The sequence below is a fragment of the Sabethes cyaneus genome, chromosome 2, assembly GCF_943734655.1.
Source record: "Sabethes cyaneus chromosome 2, idSabCyanKW18_F2, whole genome shotgun sequence".
Classification (NCBI taxonomy): domain Eukaryota; kingdom Metazoa; phylum Arthropoda; class Insecta; order Diptera; family Culicidae; genus Sabethes; species Sabethes cyaneus.
Genome location: NC_071354.1, coordinates 99,186,877 through 99,207,202, shown reverse-complemented (window position 1 = coordinate 99,207,202; position 20,326 = coordinate 99,186,877). Strand labels below are relative to the sequence as shown.

The window sequence follows — 20,326 nt, the reverse complement described above, 5'->3', positions numbered from 1 at the left end:
TGCCCATTTGATTTTGCTGACGGAATGAAGAATTTTGTAATTGTGTACAATGACCCATCTTCAAAGGTTTTCTAATATTTTAAATTTGATTTCCACAGCGATATGTGACAATCATTAATCATTATTTGGTTCTGTCATCAATTTGGTACCAATGGTATTAATTTAACTGTTATGTAAAACTTTCTCCATTTTATTGCATATTTAATCAATTCATTTGAACAGTAAAAAGCATATCCTACAAAAACACGCGATTGTTTTAAATTTTATAGCAAAAAATGGCAGGTAAAGTAAACGTACACAACAAGCAACTGTTCGAAACTAGATTTTTTCTTATATTATCCATTGATATTGCCTAGATACCTTATCATGAAAAAAAGAAAAAATTTTAACCGATGTTTAGAGTTGGCGTGAACTAAAATTTTCACCGGCACTTCAAAAGTATCACTTCTATCCTTGACGACTTTTTTTCCTTTTTGCGCATTGTTTTACTTTTGCAAAATATGACATGAAAACCTAATTTTGTTTCATAAGAGAAACTAAATTTATCTATCGCACATTTGCGGGCTGTCAGTCAGACCATTAGGCTCTCCCCGAAAATTCTTAAAAAAGAAATCTTTTATTCCTGAAGTGCTTACATGCAGCAATATTTCATTCCCTGCCGAACGCTATGTCGATATATACTTCCACTATTTATATTCTAAAATGAATACAATTATCCTTATCGCATATTACAATTTGTGTCCCATAAAATAGTTATGAACAGCGCGCACCGCACACTCACTCGCAATCGCTCTTGACTTTTCTTTGATATTGTAATCGACTTAACCGCCACAAAACTAGTTGTCACTATTAAGGTCGATCCATTCAGGGTAGCGGTAGTTCCGGCAGTTTGATGTCCGACCACTTGTCAAACCGAAAATCAATTGATGGACCGCTTGCGTTGCTGGTGAGTACCAATGGAAAGCGACTTCCTTCTAGTGGTAATAGTAGAAGATCGCGTGGTGTTGCTTCTATTGGTGGCCACAGGACAGATGCTGACCGTGGATGATCTTCTGGTGGAGTGTATGGAAGGACAAGTTTGAGAGGAATGGTTGTGGGGTGATTGGTTTGTATCTTTGCTGGCAGTGTTGTTGACGGATGAAGAATTAGAATGAAGTGCAGCACTGGCACTTCTGCGGCGGGATAGTGAAATGGCTGTAATATGAACGATGAATCGTAAACACGTGAAAAACATCGAGATGAATGCATGGTGGATGAGCGTGAAGCGGTGTCTATATGTCAATAGAGCTACGCACAACATCGACTCAACAAACCGAACACTTACCAGTTTTGTCCGGGACCACATGTTGAGCAGCGCCAGTATTTTTGGCGGGTGTGATTGTAGGTTTTACTTTCTTTTCGCCACCTGAACCACCGGAGCTACTCTTATGTGATGGAGTCGATGGAACTCCACTAGCGCCTGCGCTAGTTTTGTCCGTAGATTTCTCGGTCTTTGGCTGAGACTGCTTATGCACTGTTACGTCGTTCCAATATTTCATTTGATCCACACGAGTTGCAGCCACCTGCTTCTGCAGATCTGGACTTTCAAACAACAGTTTCTATAAGAAAGATCCTTATGATAAACACATATAGTTGGATTGAAGTATAAATAATGATAAATTAGAAAGTAAATTGTAGTATGCTTTATGTTACGTTACGTTACGTAATATGTTTATGCACTCTCTTCCGTTTCGCTCATGGTTCGTTACTCATATTTCCGTTAGTTTGGGCGCACTACCTAACTCATCAAACTATAGTACGCGCCAAAAGTGTTATGTGTGCGTGTGTGTATGTGTATGTGTATGTGTATGTGTATGTGTGTGTGTGTGTGTGTGTGTGTGTGTGTGTGTGTGTGTGTGTGTGTGTGTGTGTGTGTGTGTGTGTGTGTGTGTGTGTGTGTGTGTGTGTGTGTGTGTGTGTGTGTGTGTGTGTGTGTGTGTGTGTGTGTGTGTGTGTGTGTGTGTGTGTGTGTGTGTGTGTGTGTGTGTGTGTGTGTGTGTGTGTGTGTGTGTGTGTGTGTGTGTGTGTGTGTGTGTGTGTGTGTGTGTGTGTGTGTGTGTGTGTGTGTGTGTGTGTGTGTGTGTGTGTGTGTGTGTGTGTGTGTGTGTGTGTGTGTGTGTGTGTGTGTGTGTGTGTGTGTGTGTGTGTGTGTGTGTGTGTGTGTGTGTGTGTGTGTGTGTGTGTGTGTGTGTGTGTGTGTGTGTGTGTGTGTGTGTGTGTGTGTGTGTGTGTGTGTGTGTGTGTGTGTGTGTGTGTGTGTGTGTGTGTGTGTGTGTGTGTGTGTGTGTGTGTGTGTGTGTGTGTGTGTGTGTGTGTGTGTGTGTGTGTGTGTGTGTGTGTGTGTGTGTGTGTGTGTGTGTGTGTGTGTGTGTGTGTGTGTGTGTGTGTGTGTGTAGGAAAGCGAGGTAAGCGCATTGTCCTAAGACAAAGTCTGTTGAACAAAGTTTTCATGTAACTCGGTTGAGGGCTACCGCTCTCCAATTCCTCGGACACCGAGTACTCTCCGCCAGATCTCGCTCCACCTGGTCTAACCATCTAGCTCGCTGCGCACCTGGTCGTCTTGTTCCTACCGGAATTGAGGCGAACACCATCTTTGCAGGGTAGTTGTCCGGCATTCTTGCAACATGCCCTGCCCATAGTATCCGTCCAGCTTTAGCCACCTTCTGGATACTGGGTTCGCCATAGAGCTGTGCCAGTTCTTGGTTCATCCTCCGCCTCCATACTCCGTTCTCCTGTACGCCGCCAAAGATCGTTCTTAGCACTCGTCGTTCGAAAGCTCCGGGCACTCGGAGGTCCTCCTCGAGTATTGTCCATGTTTCATAAGCGTCTTGTACAGGGTGCACTTTGTACGGGGACTTAGTCTACTCGACCGCAATTGCTTGTGAAGCCCATAGTAAGCACGACTTCCGCTGATAATACGCCTCCGAATCTCACGGCTGGTATCATTGTCCGCTGTTACCAATGAGTCAAGGTAGACAAATTCATTGACTACCTCAAACTCATCGCCGTCGATCAAAATACTACTGCCCAAGCGGTGTCGTTCGGGCTCGGTTCCACTGGCCAGCATGTACATTGTTTTAGACGTATTTACCTTTAACCTAATCTTTTTTGCTTCGTTTTAGTCTGGTGTACTGTTCAGCCACCGCCACAGAAGTCCTGCCGATAATATCCATGTCATCGGCAAAGCAGACGAATTAACTAAATTTGTTAAATATCGTGTCCTGCGTGTTGATATCCGCTCGGTTCATAACGCCTTGTAGCGCTATGTTGAACAGCAAGCTTGGAAGACCATCACCTTGACGAAGCCCTCTGTGTGATTCGAATGAACTTGACAATCCACCCGAAATCCGAACACAGCACTGTGTACCATCCATCGTAGATTTAATCAGTTTGGTGAGCTTCCTGGAGAAGCTGTTCTCGTCCATGATTCCATAGTTCTTTCCGGTCGATGGTATCATATGCGGCTTTAAAGTCAACAAACAAATGATAGTACATGATAGGACATGAAAGATTATTCCGTATTGTACGATTGTTGGAGGCAGACGCTATAAAATTCAGTTTGCAAGTGTTTTCCGTCCTCCATAATGTTTCATCTTTCATAGTATTAAATTTCCACTACCACAACTTCAGAAGTGGGACAACACGCCAATTATTAGTGCAATTACAAATCGTATGGAAAATCGAACTTTCGTCATTGGTCGATTGTGCGGCATTTGCTGTCGATTTACGGACGCCGATTTACGGAGGCATCTGACAACGGCGACGATTCAGGGCGGAGCACCCGTAACGAGTAGCAGTTAGATGCCGAACTATGTTGGAATTCCGGATTATAATGACGCTTCGGGGCGGAGGACCCCCGACGAGCACCAGTTAGATGCCGAAATTAATAGGAAAACGATTGCTAGTTTAGGTCATGGATTGGTTGGAAGAAAACCAAATCAAATTTCCGTCATCGACAACAGTGAGGCTTTTACGACTACTCTGCGAAAACTACAGTGGAACACCGGATTGTGACGACGCTTCGGAGCGTAGCTCCTTCAACCAAAAGATGTTACGAGGAGGATGATAGTCAATTTACGTCGAAAATCGAAAGATACGAAACAGAACGCATATCCGCCATCTTCAGATATTTTACACATTAGTAGTTTGGCGACTCGGTATTCCGACGCGTTAGTTTTGTGTATATTCAATTAGAGTTTTCCGGACATTCCGTTTCCGTTTAAGCTTGTTCCTGATTCCGATATTCAATTAAGTTTCGTTTCTGTACGACCAAATTTTATTCCGAAGGGAGACAGTTTACCCATTCCGATCAGTTTTGACTGTTTTCTGCTCCGGGTTTGTTTTATGTTGACTTAGGTTATGATTACAATTTTATATAAATCCAATAACACTTAATGTTAATGATCACAGTAAATGTTGATCCGGAATCGATAGGAAACTATTAGGCGATCTTTTCCGCGTATCCGATAGTAATGAGTACGAATTTTTCCGTGATTCCGCTTGTAATCCATATTTATAAACATCTATACTCAGTAGAAGTTAGTTGATCGAGACGATCAAAGGTCGGGAATGGCCGAGTTACGTTACGTTATGTAATATGTTTATGCACCCTATTCCGTTTCGCTCATGTTCCGTTACGCATAAATATTTCCGTTATTTTGGGCGCACTGCCTAACTTATCAAACTAGTACGCGCATGGCGATGGTGTGCCTGTTAAACTCCATATATTTGATTGGCACGGAGATCAGCAGAAACAGGATAAAAATTGGGAACGATGGTCAAGGTGTGGAGCCACCAACACAGTAGGAGGTTATGAAAGTAATCAGTGAGCTGATATATGGATGTTTCGGTGGCGACTCAAGAAGCTATGGAAGAAATTGCATGGAACATCTGAACCGGTTCGAAGTAAAAGAATAATCGTATCTGTCGAATCGTCTTATTACTGTGACTATCGTTAGGTTCACCTCACCGGCTTGCACCGCTTTTCCGGAGTCTCACAAGGTAGCCATCTCGGACCGTTGGTTTTGCTTATTTATTTCAACGACGTCAACTTAATGCTTGTGTTTGCCGACGACTTGAGACTGTTCTCGAAAGTCAACGATTCATCGTACACTCTCGGACTCCAGGAGCAATTGTTGATATTCGCTGGATGGTGCAAACAATCGCTTTTGGTACTAAGCCCCTACATTTAATGTGAAGTGATTAGGGGAGACCAGGTAGACTTGATCCCTTGGGACACTTGATCCATTCATTGTTTCTCAGTAAATACAATGTTGTTTTTATGTAGAAAAAAACAAAGTTGTACATTTCATTCAACTAACAAAATTGCAAAACGAAAATGTAATAAATTTTTACATTGCAAGGAAAATATAATATAATAAGATTTGCAACGGAATAATTCTCTATACTTATTTTTTTAGTGAAGTTCAACTTTTTGGCTACGGAAAACTGCCTTGAAATTTTTGTATTACTTTTCAAACAAAAAATTAGCTAAACATGTTTATTCATTGATGCTGTATACATTTTACAATAAAACTTGTGTATATTTTACAAAATTAATTTTCAGTAAAACTTACTACGACAGGTACACTTGATCCACATAATTTCAGTGACACTTGATCCTTTTGTTAGGTAGTGAAGAGCTTGGAGGCCGTTATGTCGTAAATAATAAAATGAACAATTTTCCATGTCGTAAACATTCATTATGTAAAAATCACGAATAGTCTGGAAATCCGGTCAGAACGACCGCAAAAATGTTCAATTTGATTGTAATGACACTTAAGCGATATGTGAGAAAGCGAAAAAATGCTTCTGAAAAGATCATTTACCAACCGGACTACGGAGGAGCAACCTGTGCATTTTCCAAGGATGAAGAAAGACTGCTCGGACAAAGAATTCATCTGCACAAAACAGCTCATCTTCTTTGAAGAATTCTATTAATCAGGTACCAAAATCGATGATTCCAAACAATACAATTATCAAAACACCTGTAAATATAAAACTATTACCAAAGGAATCACCACGTAAAAACATGCGAAGAGTATGAAAACGAGGAGATACACATCCTTACAGATGCACCAACGAAATAGAAGCTGGAGGCTGCTCTGATTATTAAACAGGAAAAATATAATGCTTCAAAAATTAAAACCCAACGAAAAAGTTCTCGTCTCAAATTATAAAAGATGTCCAAAGCTATACTTTTACAGATCGATGCACTTAACGATTTCTAAATACTTTTTATACTTTTGAATTAAACTGTTATACACTAAATAATGATACTATATGAACTAGGCCTATTTTAATAAAACTTCCAAATGAAAGTTGAGCTTTAAAAATATATATTTCCAGTGGATCAATTGTGCCTAAACAGGGGATCAAGTCTCCCGCATATTTTGAATATGTACAATTTTCTGTACTTTTCAAAATATCTCATATCTTTTGTTTAGCGCTACGTATCACTAACTGATAAATTGTAGGTAGTAAGCTGTACTGTAAACTGCCGAAAAATTGAAAACCCAGGCTTTTTTTCTAGTAGACTTTTGAGAAATATACAAAAAACAAAATGGGGATCAAGTCTCCCTTGTTTCCCCTACGTTCTCGAGAAAGCTGAATCCTGTATTACTCGATTACCGATTATCAAGCGTACCTTTACGCCGTGTAGATAGCGTCAAAGATCTTGGGATACTGCTGAACTCTAAATTGACTTCCAAACAGTATGTTTCATTCGTTGTCGACAAGGCCTGCAGGAACGTGGGATTTATTATGCGTATCGCCAAAAACTTCAATGATATTTGTTTGAAATCACTTATCTGTGCGTTGGTTCGCTCCAACCTCGAGTATTGCACACCAGTATGGAGCCGGTGCCAGCCGAATAGAGTCCGTGTAACGGATTCTAAAACTTAATGCTACTTACTATCTAAATACCAAATGTCGAACAAAATAAAAATTCTATATATACACAGAAAATGTCTGTCGTTCAAAGCTTGAACTAGCCAACGAAACATATTATCTCTTTGCGAATGGGTACCCTGAATAATTCATAAAACAATAATTTACCTGTAGTTTCCTAATCGCCTTTTGCATGACTTCGGGTGAAACTAGCCCAAAATCGAACATCGAAGACATATGCAGCACAAAATTGCGATAGAGATTTTTTCTCAAGAGTTCCCGTCCGCGACACTCAATGAACATCTCCAGGGCAATGGGAATTTGACAGTCGCCAACGTAACCGAACTTCATGACGTGCAAATTCCACATTTTCATCAGCTCCTTTTCGCCCTCGTTCACATCCGTGAACTCATCGATCATCTGCATAGTTTTATGTTGCAACCAAAGTGGATCACTTTCTCCTTCCGAATCAATATCTAACTCCTTGGGATGAACTGGCAGACATGTCATCGTATGATGGTACATCCTGTAAAGCAAATATGCGATATCAAAACTAAAGGTGTCAATCTAAAATAGGTTTTTCTCTTTCACCTGTTATGACCAGTGATAAATGGTCGTTGGTTGTCGAATTCATTTTCGTCACACTCGATAAACTCGATCAGGCTGTGCTTCTGGCGTCGTGGTCTGCACACGAGAAGATTCGTGACAACAGTTCTTCGTACAGGACCACGACGTGAGAAAGCACTCACCGTATCTAACAAATCATGCGGTGAACCATTATATGAACCATCATATAACTCGTTGATCGAAACGTCGATCCGCGCTCCGTTTGGTATTGGGATATAAGTAAATATAAACCGTGCATGACAAAGCTTAAGATGCTTAAGTAGTGGATATAGTGAGCTACAATTTAGACTGCACCAAGGACAGTGGAAATCCAACTTTGTTTCTGTCTGCTGGCGGGAGTTGTTATTATACACGAACTGGTAAATGATATGATCGATCTTAGGCTCATCAGCGTACCGTTTCAACTCAGTTGAAGAGCCATTTGATTTGGTGCTTATATTCAAAGCTCCCGTATTCACAAAAGCACTAGAACTGCCATCTAGCTTTGAAGCAGTATTAGAAAGACCATTCGCGGCAGCTGGAGTCAAAATGCTGTTGTTATTGATATTGAGGTTCTTCTTAAATGAGTTGGACAGAGTTTCAGGTTTATAGTTTTCCTTATCGTTACTTTCATTGTTGTTCAGATTAATAGCAATAGGCATTGGTCTGTCAACAAAACCTGGAAGAGCCTCTTTAGTCCATTGCAAGCGGAACTTCAAACTTGGTGACTTACTAAACAGTAATACGGTGTTCTGATCATCTAGCCCCTTGTGTTGTTGTTTGTAGATATCCAAGATGTCTATATTGTTACGATCACCATTTATTGATTGAATAGTTTCCCAGGTAGAATTTTTCTTCGGTGAATTGTACTTTTGTAATTGCTGCTGATGCGGTAATATTTCTTGTACATTGAGTTCGTAATCTCCATCCTTTAACAAGCACCTGCCATACTTATCAAATATTATCAGTTCAGTGCTATATAATTTAGTTATTCCGCTAATTTTTTGTCTCTTGGCTGCAGGCTCATCGTCGCTTCCAGCGTTTTCATACCCATCGGTGGCGTTCGCAATAGCGCAATATCCGTTACCTCCATTGGTGTGCATGTGCACCCGAAAGAGCAGTAGGAAGGAAAGTTGCGGTCCAGTTACTTGGTTTACTCCTACTGAACTAAATGATTCTGTGGCTATGCTAATCGTTGGTACTTTTTCTTCCGACGGGCGTTCCATAGGGTTCAAGATAACGTCTGATTTACCAACGGCGACTTGCATCAATGCAGACGAAATGTCCTTGCGTTTATTATGTGAGATCTTCAACAGAACCGTTTCAACCTGTACTGTTTTTGTATTCTCAACATCGGACTTTTTAACGATGCCATCCATTAGATCGTCATCTTGTGTTTTGTCGAAAAATCCCAAAAACAGAAGTGTCAAATACTCGCCGGTCAAAGATATTCCATTTGCTTTATCGTTGCGGATTTTGTTCATCTTCTGCGCCAACATAATGTCGATTTTGAACGTATTACGCGTTTTGTGCGAACGTGACATCCGGTGGCGCATGTAGGACAAGTTTCGATTTAAAAAAATAGGCTGCAATAAAAATGTTTAGATTAATGATATATGCACGTGCGAAAGAACTCAATCAACTCACCGATATCATGTTGCGCGTTCGTAAGTAACGATAAATCTGGGTAGGTTCTGGAAGAAATAAAAAAGAACTTGTGAGGTCCGCTGTATGGAAATCTATACCCACAAAAATGGATTTGTGTCTGTCGGTATGTTCCTTATAGAATCAAAAACTACTAAACCGATCGGTGTGAAAATTGGGGCCGGGAAAGATTCTTATGATAGTTAGAGAGCCCTCCAGCCCTTTAAGGGGGGGGGGGGGACACATTGTATTCCCATACAAATGAAACACAAATTTCTGCATAACTAGAGAACTAATCATGCAATTGGAACCCAATTTGACATGTGAGGGATTTTGGAGTCTTGAATTTATTAAGATTAAGATTTTTTTCTATGGTGAATTGAGACCCCTCCCCTCTTTAGAAAGGGAATTATGACCTCTTCCCCTTTTAAGAGAGGCTCCCATATAAATGAAATACAAATTTCCTCTTATCTCGAGAAATTATCAAGCAAATGAAACCAAATTTGGCATGTGGGGGATTTTGGAGTCTTGAATTTATTTTATGATGGTTAGTGAGAGATCTACCCCTGTGGTAGGGGGATAAGGACTCCCATACAAATAAAACAGAAATTTTTGCGTAACTCAAAAACTAATCGAACTCGAAAAATTCGACTCTTCAATAAAACGTTAGTCAAAAGTTTTCCGTAAAATGATACATTCCGCTTAAGCTTTTTCGCGAAATGGTGTTCGGCAAAATGTTTTACAATCACGGCGAATATTGCTATCCGCTCTCTGGCTAAGCAATGAGGGGAGTTGTTTTCTACTTTACTGTGAGCAAAAATTGCAAATCTGTATATTAAACTACCCATCCCAGGTAACCAATAAGCATTAACATAAGCAGCAAATCAGCATACCTGGCATTTTATTCTGCATGTTGTTGTATGTTAGCTTTCTGACTGCATAGATGTTGTAAATTGGCATTTAACATTCTATTCAAATTCTTCGTGTCGGTGCAAATTAGCATTGTCAGCACCATACGAAGGTCAGCAGTAAAGTCGCTGTATATTTTGCAAAAATAGCATTTGAGGCGACTTAAATGCTTATTGGCTTGCATTTGAATAGCATTGGTGATGCTTATTGGTTACCTGGGATGCTTTTGTAGTATGATTTAGGTTACGTTACGTTATGTAATATGTTTATGCACCCTATACGTCCTAGACCGTGTGGCATCAAATCGACGTAACGAATAGTTTGACGAGGAATGCCAGCAGATATTGGCTGAGAAGAACGCAGCACGGGTACAAATGTTGCGTAGAGCCACCCATCAGAATGTGGAGCGATACAAACAGAAGCGGAGGCAACAAACCCGACTCTTCAAGGAGAAGAAGCGCTACCAAGAGGAGAAGGAGTGGGATGAACTCGAACAGCTGTACCGCTTTCACGACACATGGAAGTTCTATCAGAGACTCAACGGATCTCGCAAAGGCTTTGTGCCGCGGGCCGAAATGTGCAGAGATAAAGATGGAGGTATCTGACGACCGTGCGGTGATCGAAAGGTGGAAGCAGCACTACGATGAACACCTGAATGGCGTGCAGGCGGAAGACCATGAGGAGAAGCGGAGGCAGCGACCACATTGGTGTAGCAAGCAACAAAGATTTGCCACCCCCATTGATAAGGGAAGTTAAAGAATGCATCTAGCGGCTGAAGTACAACAAAGCAGAGGGAAAGGATGGCATTAGAGCGGAACTTAATAAGATGGGCCCGGACAGATTGGCCGGCTGTCTGCACCAACTGATTGTCATGATTTGGGATACGGAACGACTACCGGAGGAGTGGAAAGACGGGGTTATCTGCCCTAACTACAAGAAAGGTGATAAGCTGGATTGTGAGAACTACCGAGCAATCACTATCCTGAATGCCGCCAACAAAGTGCTGTCCCAAGTATTCTTTCACCGACTATCGCCAACAGTCAATAGATTTGTGGGAAGTTACCAGGCCGGCTTCATGGAGGGTCGGTCTACAACGGACCAAATCTTCACCCTGCGATAGATCCTCCAGAAATGCCGCGAATTCCGAGTCCTCACGCACCACCTGTTCATCGATTTCAAAGCCGCATATGATAGCGTAACCGACAAGAGCTATGGAAATTTTGGACGAAAACGGCTTTCCGGGTAAGCTTACTAGACTTATCATGGCTGCGATGGATGGGATCCAGTGCTGTGTGAGAATCTCGGGTGGATTGTCGGACACATTCGAAACTCGCAGGGGACTTCGACAAGGAGATGGTCTTTCCTGCCTGCTATTCAACATTGCGCTTGAAGGTGTTATAAGACGAGCGGCGATTGAAATGCGGGCACCATTTTCAATTTATCTGCTTTGCTGACGACGTGGATGCTGTCGGCAGAACATTTGAGGCGGTGGAAGATCAGTACACCAGACTAAAACGCGAAGCAGAAAAGATTGGATTGAAGATAAATACGTCTAAAACGAAGTATATGCTGGCGGGCGCGACCCAGTGCGACAGGGCCCGCTTGGGCAGTACCGTGGTACTCGACGGGGATGAGTTCGAGGTAGTCGACGAATTCGTATACCTTGGCTCACTGGCAACCGAGGACAACAATACCAGCCGTGAGATTAAAAAACGTATTATCAGTGGAAGTCAGGCCTACTACGGACTCCACAAACACTTGCGGTCGAACAATTTGAGCCCCCGTACAAAGTGCATACTGTACAAAACGCTAATTAGACCGGTTGTCTTCTACGGGCACGAAACGTGGACACTGCTAGAAGAGGACCTACGAGCACTCGGATTTTTCGAACGGCGGGTGCTAAGAACCATCTTTGGCGGAGTGCAAGAGAACGGTGTATGGAGGCGGAGATTGAACCACGAGCTCGCGCGCCTCTACGGCGAACCAAGTATTCAGAAATTGGTTGAAGCTAGACGGATACGTTGGGCAGGACACGTTGCTAGAATGCCGAACAACTATCCTGCAGAAATGGTTTTCGCATCAAATCCGGTAAGAACAAGACGAAGAGGGGCACAGCGAGCGGGGTGGCAAGACCAGGTGGACCGAGATCTGACGAGCACTGGGTGCCCGCGAAATTGGAGACCAGCTGCCATGGACCAAAATAGATGGAGGAATTATACTGCGCAGGCCTTGTCGTAAGACCTTAGGCCAATTAAGTAAGTAATATCGCTCATTCCGTAGCGATATTAGCAAAAATAAATGCAGCCAGGATACAGCAAACACCCGGGTGATATCACAATAGATTAACTGTACTGTACTGGTAGCAGTGATGAGCTCACACAAAAAATATATAAAAGATTGCAAGCCCATAAAAGCAGCATGTAACAGGAAGGATAATATTCCAGCATTTCCAAATCGCGATTCAGGAAGCCAAGAAAGATGTAATCATGGATATGCAGTTATCGGTCTTTTTCGAGCCAGCAATCTTGGTTTCACAATATACAATAAATAAATTCCAACCAAGGCTATATCTCGAACACATGCCGAGTGCCGAATGTTCGGCTGTTGAGATTTCGGCAAAATTTTACCGAATTCGGTGCTTTTCTAAGTGTGCAGTGTGAGGTAAACTGAGCTAAATTACTAGATATCGATTTACCTGAAAAGAAGCCATGTTGATTGATGGATAGATAAGATTTAGCTACATATAACATAATTTTCCCTATTAATATTACGAATAGCTTGCAGGTAGCGCACAGAGAACTTATACCTCGGTAACTTGCAATGTCCTTTTTAAAGGCCGGAAACAGTACAGATTTCTTCCAATATGCCAAGAACACAGCTTGTGATAATGATTTATTGAAAATTATTCTTAACGGGAAGCAGAAAGGCAATCGCGCTTTTATTTAATACTATTTTGGGAATTCTGTCAAGTCCATATGTGAGGCTGATGACTTTTTTTTTCCATGTTGGGTATTTTTATCACTGCGACCATTTGTTTGATCTATTGTGATATATCCCCCATTTTACTATAGCTATGTTGTCAAGATGACGCACCACTATTAGAAGCGACCGTCATTATTTGACTAATAGCATTTGTCCAGTCCGGTGATACATTTCGGATAAAGTGCACTACCGTACTGGGAATTGTTCTCCAAATATCAAAGGGTTCTAACAGCCCTCTGTCGAAGAACCTTAATCTTTTATTAAAAATTGCCGGACATCGGCATAACAGGTGTTCCGAGTCTTCCTTTTCTATGCCACAGAAGCGACATATATCATCTTGAAGTTTTCCCATTTGCTTCAGATGATAGCGGCTCGGACAATGTCCTGTTATTAGACCAGTATAGATGCTTAGATCTTTCTTTGAAAGCTCCAGTATTTTGCGAGTCATAGAAATGTTTGGAGAGATAAATCGTTTCGACTGCCTAGCATTGAAGGTGTTATTCCAATTTGATTCCACTTTCCTACATTCCCATGCCTTCAGCTCCATTTTTAAAACAGAAGCAGATAGGCCGCAAAAGGGCTCAGGTCCTATAAATTGATGAGAAGATCCGAATCTTGCAAGCGCATCAGCCCTTTCATTTCCATCAATTCCACAGTGACCTGGGACCCAATATAAGTTGACTTGGTTACGGCAAGATAATTTTTGGAGTGATTGAATACATTCCCAGACGTGTTTTGATGTGCATGTCGCCGACTTTAAAGCATTTAGAGCTGCTTGACTATCGGACATGATGCATATATTTGAATGTCTATAGTTTCTGCGCAAGCACACAGTAGAACACTCTAGAATTGCTTGAATTTCAGCTTGGAACACAGTTGGCCATCTACCCATAGAAATTGACATGTCTATTCCTGGGCCAGTTACTCCTGCTCCCACTTGGTTGTCCATTTTTGAACCATCTGTGTAAAAAACCGTCGAGCCTTGGCGAAGATCGGGACCACCGTCTTCCCAGGAATCACGCCTAGGCTCAAATACACGAAAAATTCGGTCAAAGTTGTATTTTTTCGCCATCCAGTCTTCATTATTGATTACCAGAGGATTAATACTAATAGTCTTTAGAATACTGAGATGACCTGTAAGATCACCATCAAAGAGGTTCATAGATCTTTTGATCCTCAGAGCACTCTTTTCAGCTTCTAATTGTATGAACTGATGCAGTGGAAGCATATAAAGTAAAGCATCCAATGCCTTCGACGGTGTACTTCTCATTGCACCTGTTATTGAGAGAGTGGCTAGCCTTCGAAGTCTTTCTAGCTTTTTCTGAGAAGCTTTCTCTTTTGTTTTTGGCCACCAGACCAACGAGGCATAGGTAATCCTGGGTTTCACAATAGCCGAATAGATCCACTGGATCATCTTCGGTTTCAGTCCCCATTGCTTACCAAAAGTTCTTTTACATATCCATAGAGCATTTGTAGGCTGATGACTTCAGCTTACCGATCGCGGATAACGCTCTCGACTCCTGACGAGCTTTTCATTTCGCCGAATACCATTTCGCGGAATATACTGTTTCGCGGAAAACCATTTCGCGGAATACATTTTCGCCGAAAGTACTATTTGGCGGAGAACCACCGCTCATTCAGTTTGGAAGCCGTAAAAAGCGCCGCTTTGTACTCAACGACAGTTAAATCGATGCGAGGACTAGGGAAAACTAACTAGAGGTCAGTAGACCTAGGAAAACGAATAGACTTAGACAGATGAGATCTCTGCGGGGGGGGGGGGGGGGCTGCCCCCCGCAGTTGCCGGCGCTTCCGACGGCGGGTCACCGGCGAACACTCGCCGTTGCCTGCGGCCGGCTCGCCCTGAATCATCTAGGAAACGTTTGCTACTAACATGGTTTTCCGCGAAACAATATTTTCCGCCAAATGGTTCTTTCCGCCGAAAAGTTTTCCGCGGAATAGTCCTTTCCGCGAAAGGTTTTTCGACGTTTTGGTACTTTCCGCGAAAATGTTTTCCGCGAAATGGTATTCCGCGAAACGGTACTCCGCGATATGGTCTTCGGCGAAATGTTATACAACCCTTTATCACGAAACATACCTTTTAGATGGGAGTCTATTCTCTTTTCGTTTTTCTTTGGGATTTTGTTTAAGCTTAGATTGGGTATACAGTAAATATCTTGAGTAAACAAACCGGTTATACGTCCTATAGGAATTGCTGGCATAACTAAATTCGAGTTTGCCAGAGCGTCACGCAGATACGTATAACGACGAAGGGCCCGGGCTCTCAATCGTTTCAACTCGCGTAGCCGTCTATTTGACCAGAGAGGCTTCGGTCGAGGAAGGGGTGCGGGAACGTGAGTTCTGTAAAGTTGGGTCAGCGCGAAAGAAAATCTTTGGTCTGCTTCGTTGACATCGGCGGTGTTATTCAGCAGTAATTATCAGTCCGTATTTTTTTAAAGAATCTTGTAGATCGCAAAAGTCCGCTTTCGAGAAGTCAAATTCCCTATCATCGGACATCTCTTCAAAGTGTATCGGGCAAGGATAAGCGAGTGTTACCAGTAAAGGAGGATGATATACATCAATATCATGCACGTGATGATAACGATGATGATGATGATGATGATAATAATGATTTTAGAGGAAAAGGGATAGATGTAAATGTACTTTTTGTTGGACATTTTGTACTACTTGAGTGGTAAAATGTGGTATAATGAAGAAGTGATCTCGTCAGCCCCGCCTAACACCGGTTGTCCATAATCGCTGTACAAATATTTCAATTTCAATAAATCAATTTTTAGAATTTATTCAAACGGATAGACACAGTGAGGCCCGTCTGCAACCACATAATTTAGACACTTACAGCCAATCGAAGTGTCCAAATTATGACAGCTTCAGATGGATCCAAATTAGGTTGGTTACTCTATTTTCAAAATATTAATTTTTAATACAAAAATTCAATCTTTTTTAAGTCGACGATTTTTGTTGAAAAAAAATATGGTCAAACTTTTCTTCTATGTACGCCAGACAGACGCTGGCTTTAAAAAACCACTGCGACAGTTTTGAAAATGGTCAAACATAACTCCGTGGTTTTTGCGATGAATGCAATGTTCATTCTATAGAGTCAATAGAATTGTACTAGCCCCGTAATTGTCCTGTACTCTAATAACCGGCTGTGAAGGCTGTGAAGCCCAAGGCTTTTTTTGCAATGTTCATTCGATCTTTCAGTGAGCGGACGAGCAATCTGTTCCGTGCCGGCTTGGGTGACTAAAAAAGCTCAATTTCTATTTCCTTGGATAGGCGATGCTTTGGTAAAATTAGAGCTAGGTACCTAGTTTATTTTTGTACCTGTATATGCAACATTTCATTTGTACCCAAATGACTTGGCCACTATAATTGTCGCCCGTGTTTTAGCAAATTAAGCAATTGAAGAATAAACGTACAACTTTTATCATTCGTTTGGCAATTGCCAAACTACTAATACCTACATTATTTTTTTAATGAATTCTGCTGAAAAATATATTGAAGACTCCAAAAAATCATCAAGAAATTAAGATAAAATATTAACCGGATGGGTATCATTAATGAATTGTGTAAATCTGTAAGCGCTATATGGTAAACGATTGATTTGCACAAATTTGTCCCTAAGTAGACCACCAAAATCACCAAAATGTAATCCTGAGTGGATAACTAAATACCAAAACCAATTTAATATGAGCGGATACAAAAAAACTTGCACTTTTTGCTGACGCTAGCTTAAATCCAAATATTGTAAAATAACATTCTCTGAAAATGCTACAGTCCATACACTACAAAAACGACAAGCAACCCATTTCGAAACCAAACGGTGAGTTCGTCTTATTCATAAAGCAAGGCAGCTAAGTAGCATACCATTTATAAAGTTTCTTGTCGCCTCTGTAAGCAATACGTATTCCTACGCCAAAAACAATTCTATACACACATACAAACAAGAAAATACTCACTTTCAAAGGCCTGCATAAAAAGCTCGTGATCAGTCTGGAAATGGTCAATTTTTGGCTGCTTGGGCAATTCAGCATCCTTTTCCCGTTTTTTAGGAACCGTTTTTCGGTTTTTATTATTTCCGCTAACTGTAGTTCCATTACCACCTACCCCGCTGCTATTGCTGCAGCTTTTCGCTTCTTTTCCGTCCAGCTTGAAAGCAATTGATGGTATTGGTTATGTACCGATTATGAATTGCTGCTGCTAGCTAAACGAACTGGCGAGGGTGAGAAATGGGCGGATGGTGGAGAGTTCTTTTTTCTCAGTAAGAGCCTTCTGTTCTTCAATCGATCCCACGCTCGACAAAACCTTTCGAAACACAATAGCCAGTTTGCTACACCTCAATAGTTTACCGCGCCTAAAATCACAATCAGCTATTGAAACTATTATTTTTATTTGTATTAAGTACTTCTTAATGAAAAACACTTTTTTTCACTTGGCCGGACTGAGTGCTTCGTTTAGCAAAAGTCGACGTTCGGAAAATAAAACCCGCTCAAAAGGTGAGTAAACGTTTGACATGACGCTAGCTGGAATCTAGTACTGCCCAGAGATGCCATATTTTCTAAAAAAATATCTGCAACTGCTCGAAAACCGAAAAAATCGAGCAGTTTTCCGGCTACTCGAATTTTCTGGTTTAAAAATAATCTGCGAAAATCTGCACACTTTTTTAGGAAGTCTGTGAAAGTTTAAAGAGCTTCGAACAAAAATCTGCACCAAAACAATAAAAGTCAGAAAAACTGCAAATATCTGCAAATTTATAATGATCTGCAAGACCGTTCCAAAAATCTGCAATTTGCAGACAAATCTGCAAGTCTGGTATCCCTGGTACTGCCAATTTGAACGTCATTTGGGTTTTTATTCTGTTGTGGCGGGTAGGCGAATCAGCGCTGCCATCAGCTGCCACAAATACAGATTTGTGCATGCATAAATTTGGGATCCTGCCGTTTTCTCCGGAGTATTTTATTTACTTGGTCTAACCCATCCTACCCAAGTAACCGCTAAAGCGGGGTACGCTGCTGAAAAGTAATGGGTAAAAAGATAGGACAAGAAATGCTCAAGAAATCGATTTCTTTTACGATTTCTTAAGCAGTACGCACCTCATAAGAAATATTATTTCACGTCCAGATGACGTTGGTTTACACACAAGTGAATTAAAACGTCACTTTTCCGTACGGAATAATATCCGGCGCAATTATTACCACAAGAAAAAATGACAGGTGGTTGCCAATACCTGTCATTTTTTCTTGTGGTAATAATTGCGCCGGATATTATTCCGTTCGGAAAAGTGACGTTTCAATTCACTTGCGTGTAAAACTGCGCCATCTGGACGAGAAATAATATTTCTTATGAGGTGCGTACTGCTTAAGAAATCGTAAAAGAAATCGATTTCTTGAGCATTTCTTGTCCTATCTTTTTACCCATTACTTTTCAGCAGCATACCCCGCTTAAGCATTGAATTAAAGATTTTTTGACATTAGCTGGGGCCCTCGCTGAGGCTGTTTGAAGTAGGAATAATATCAACAACATTAAATTTCAAACTCCCGGATCATCTCCTCCACTATTTGCTCCTCTCTCACTCGTACGTCCTACATAAACGAGCCTTCAGCTAATGTCATTCTCGTTAGTGACGAAACCGCAAATTACTTCATTGCCGTTACCAGCATCAAAAGAGATTTTGAACCACGGGTTCAAGCACAGGGTAAATCACTTCCTGCATAAATATAGCACAGACTAACAGACGTAACACTGAAGCCTCATTCCATCGCCAATAAAAACGATCATTTCAAATTTTCACTTAAGCCAAGATTCAAACAACAGTAGCTGCGCGAGAACGCCGTTCGTTTGCGCTGGCGTTGTTGTCAGATAACGTACAACTAAATTTACGGCATTGCTCAATTTATAGCAACCTGCTCTGCGTAGCGCGAAGACAACACCAGGTGATGCTAGTGTTTTTTCCAAGTTTTAAGGGTGTCATTGAAACGATGTTATGTTAGAAAATTTGTTCGAAGTGTTACGTCTGTTAATCTGTGAATATAGTGTATCCAGCACTAAATGGATCATTGTAGGCAGCTTTTGCTCATGCTTACCGCTAGATGGATACTAAAGCCCCTACGTGACATCTTATATATCCAGCTTTTTACGCGCTATAATGGCGGACGCTATAAATTGTGTTCGTAATATGCGAACAATCTTTTTGACAACTCTGCATCCATCAAAATTGGGCACTCTTCTCCTGTACGGCAGTGTTGCTCTTTCTTTCGTTTACGCGAAAGAACACTGAGAAAACTTTTCGTATAGTTTCTATGTGTCCCACACATAGATTTTTGCAATGTGCCTAGTCAATGAACTTTATAGCCCACACAGTTATAATTTATGGATACGCGAAACTTTTGCACATACTATTCATATGCGCATATTTTTTATGTGTATAATTGCACATACTACCCAGGTAACCAATAAGCATTTCCAATGCAATTTAAAAGCAAGCCAATAAGCATTTAAGTTGCCTTAAATGCTACTTAAATGCTATTTTGGCAAAATATGCGGCTACTTTACTGCTAGCCCTCTTATAGTGCTGACAATGCTTATTTGCAGCTAGTTACCAACAACAAGAGTTTAAATAGAATTGTGGATGCCAATTTACAACAGTTATGCAGTCAAAAAGCTGATAAACAACAACCTGCAGTATAAAACGCCAGGGATGCTAATAAACGACTGATTTACTGCTTATTTTAATGCTTATTGGTTACCTGGGTATTCATATCCGTATAATTTCTATGTGTATTTCTAGGCGGATTGTGTTTATATGCGGCACATGATAATCATCTAGAATTTCATATGGAAATTTACCATTAGTTATGTGCAGAATATTTTGAGTGAAGGAGAGCAATGGTTTTGTTTACATTAATTAGGCCCCGTACAGAGTAAACGCGACAGCGACGCGACACGACTTCGCTCTCATGTTGCTAAATGCACAGTCCTGCTTCGGGCGAAAAAGGGCTGCGCGTATAACTACAGCAAGAAATGTCGCGTCGCGTCGCATGTCGCTTGCACTCTGGCGGTACCCTTAGAGAGCCTTAGAGAGACGCCATCTGAAACAAATAATCTAGCAACAATGCAGCTGCGTATGTCAGTGTTGCCGCACGCACAGATTATTCTGTGATCAACAGACATTTGGAATAAATAACTTTTATAAAATCTGGATATGTAATTCCTTTTCATGATAATTTTACCACAGTTAATG

The 20,326-nt window shown here is 41.2% G+C and overlaps 1 protein-coding gene across 1 annotated transcript; it reads right to left on the bottom strand.

Annotated features, from left to right (window-relative positions):
• Window positions 1-241: 241 nt before the first annotated feature.
• LOC128735752 (polycomb protein suz12) lies at window positions 242-19,202 on the bottom strand. Its single transcript, XM_053830240.1, has 8 exons — window positions 19,170-19,202; window positions 17,046-17,235; window positions 9,181-9,227; window positions 8,267-9,119; window positions 7,519-8,212; window positions 7,096-7,453; window positions 1,325-1,598; window positions 242-1,194 (listed from the first exon to the last, which is right to left on the bottom strand). The coding sequence occupies exons 1-8, from the start codon at window positions 19,200-19,202 to the stop codon at window positions 920-922; spliced, it is 2,724 nt and encodes a 907-aa protein (XP_053686215.1). The 3' UTR covers window positions 242-919.
• Window positions 19,203-20,326: the final 1,124 nt, after the last annotated feature.

Bases quoted from the DNA above. Each gene is read 5' to 3' on its own strand.
- LOC128735752 (XM_053830240.1), bottom strand. From the start codon at position 19,202: ATGTCACGTAGGGGCTTTAGTATCCATCTAGCG. The intron at 17,236-19,169 runs GTAAGCATGAGC...ATTGCTTTCAAG, and splicing joins GCTTTAGTATCCATCTAGCG to CTGGACGGAAAAGAAGCGAA. The intron at 7,454-7,518 runs GTGAAAGAGAAA...TTTGCTTTACAG, and splicing joins TTTATCACTGGTCATAACAG to GATGTACCATCATACGATGA.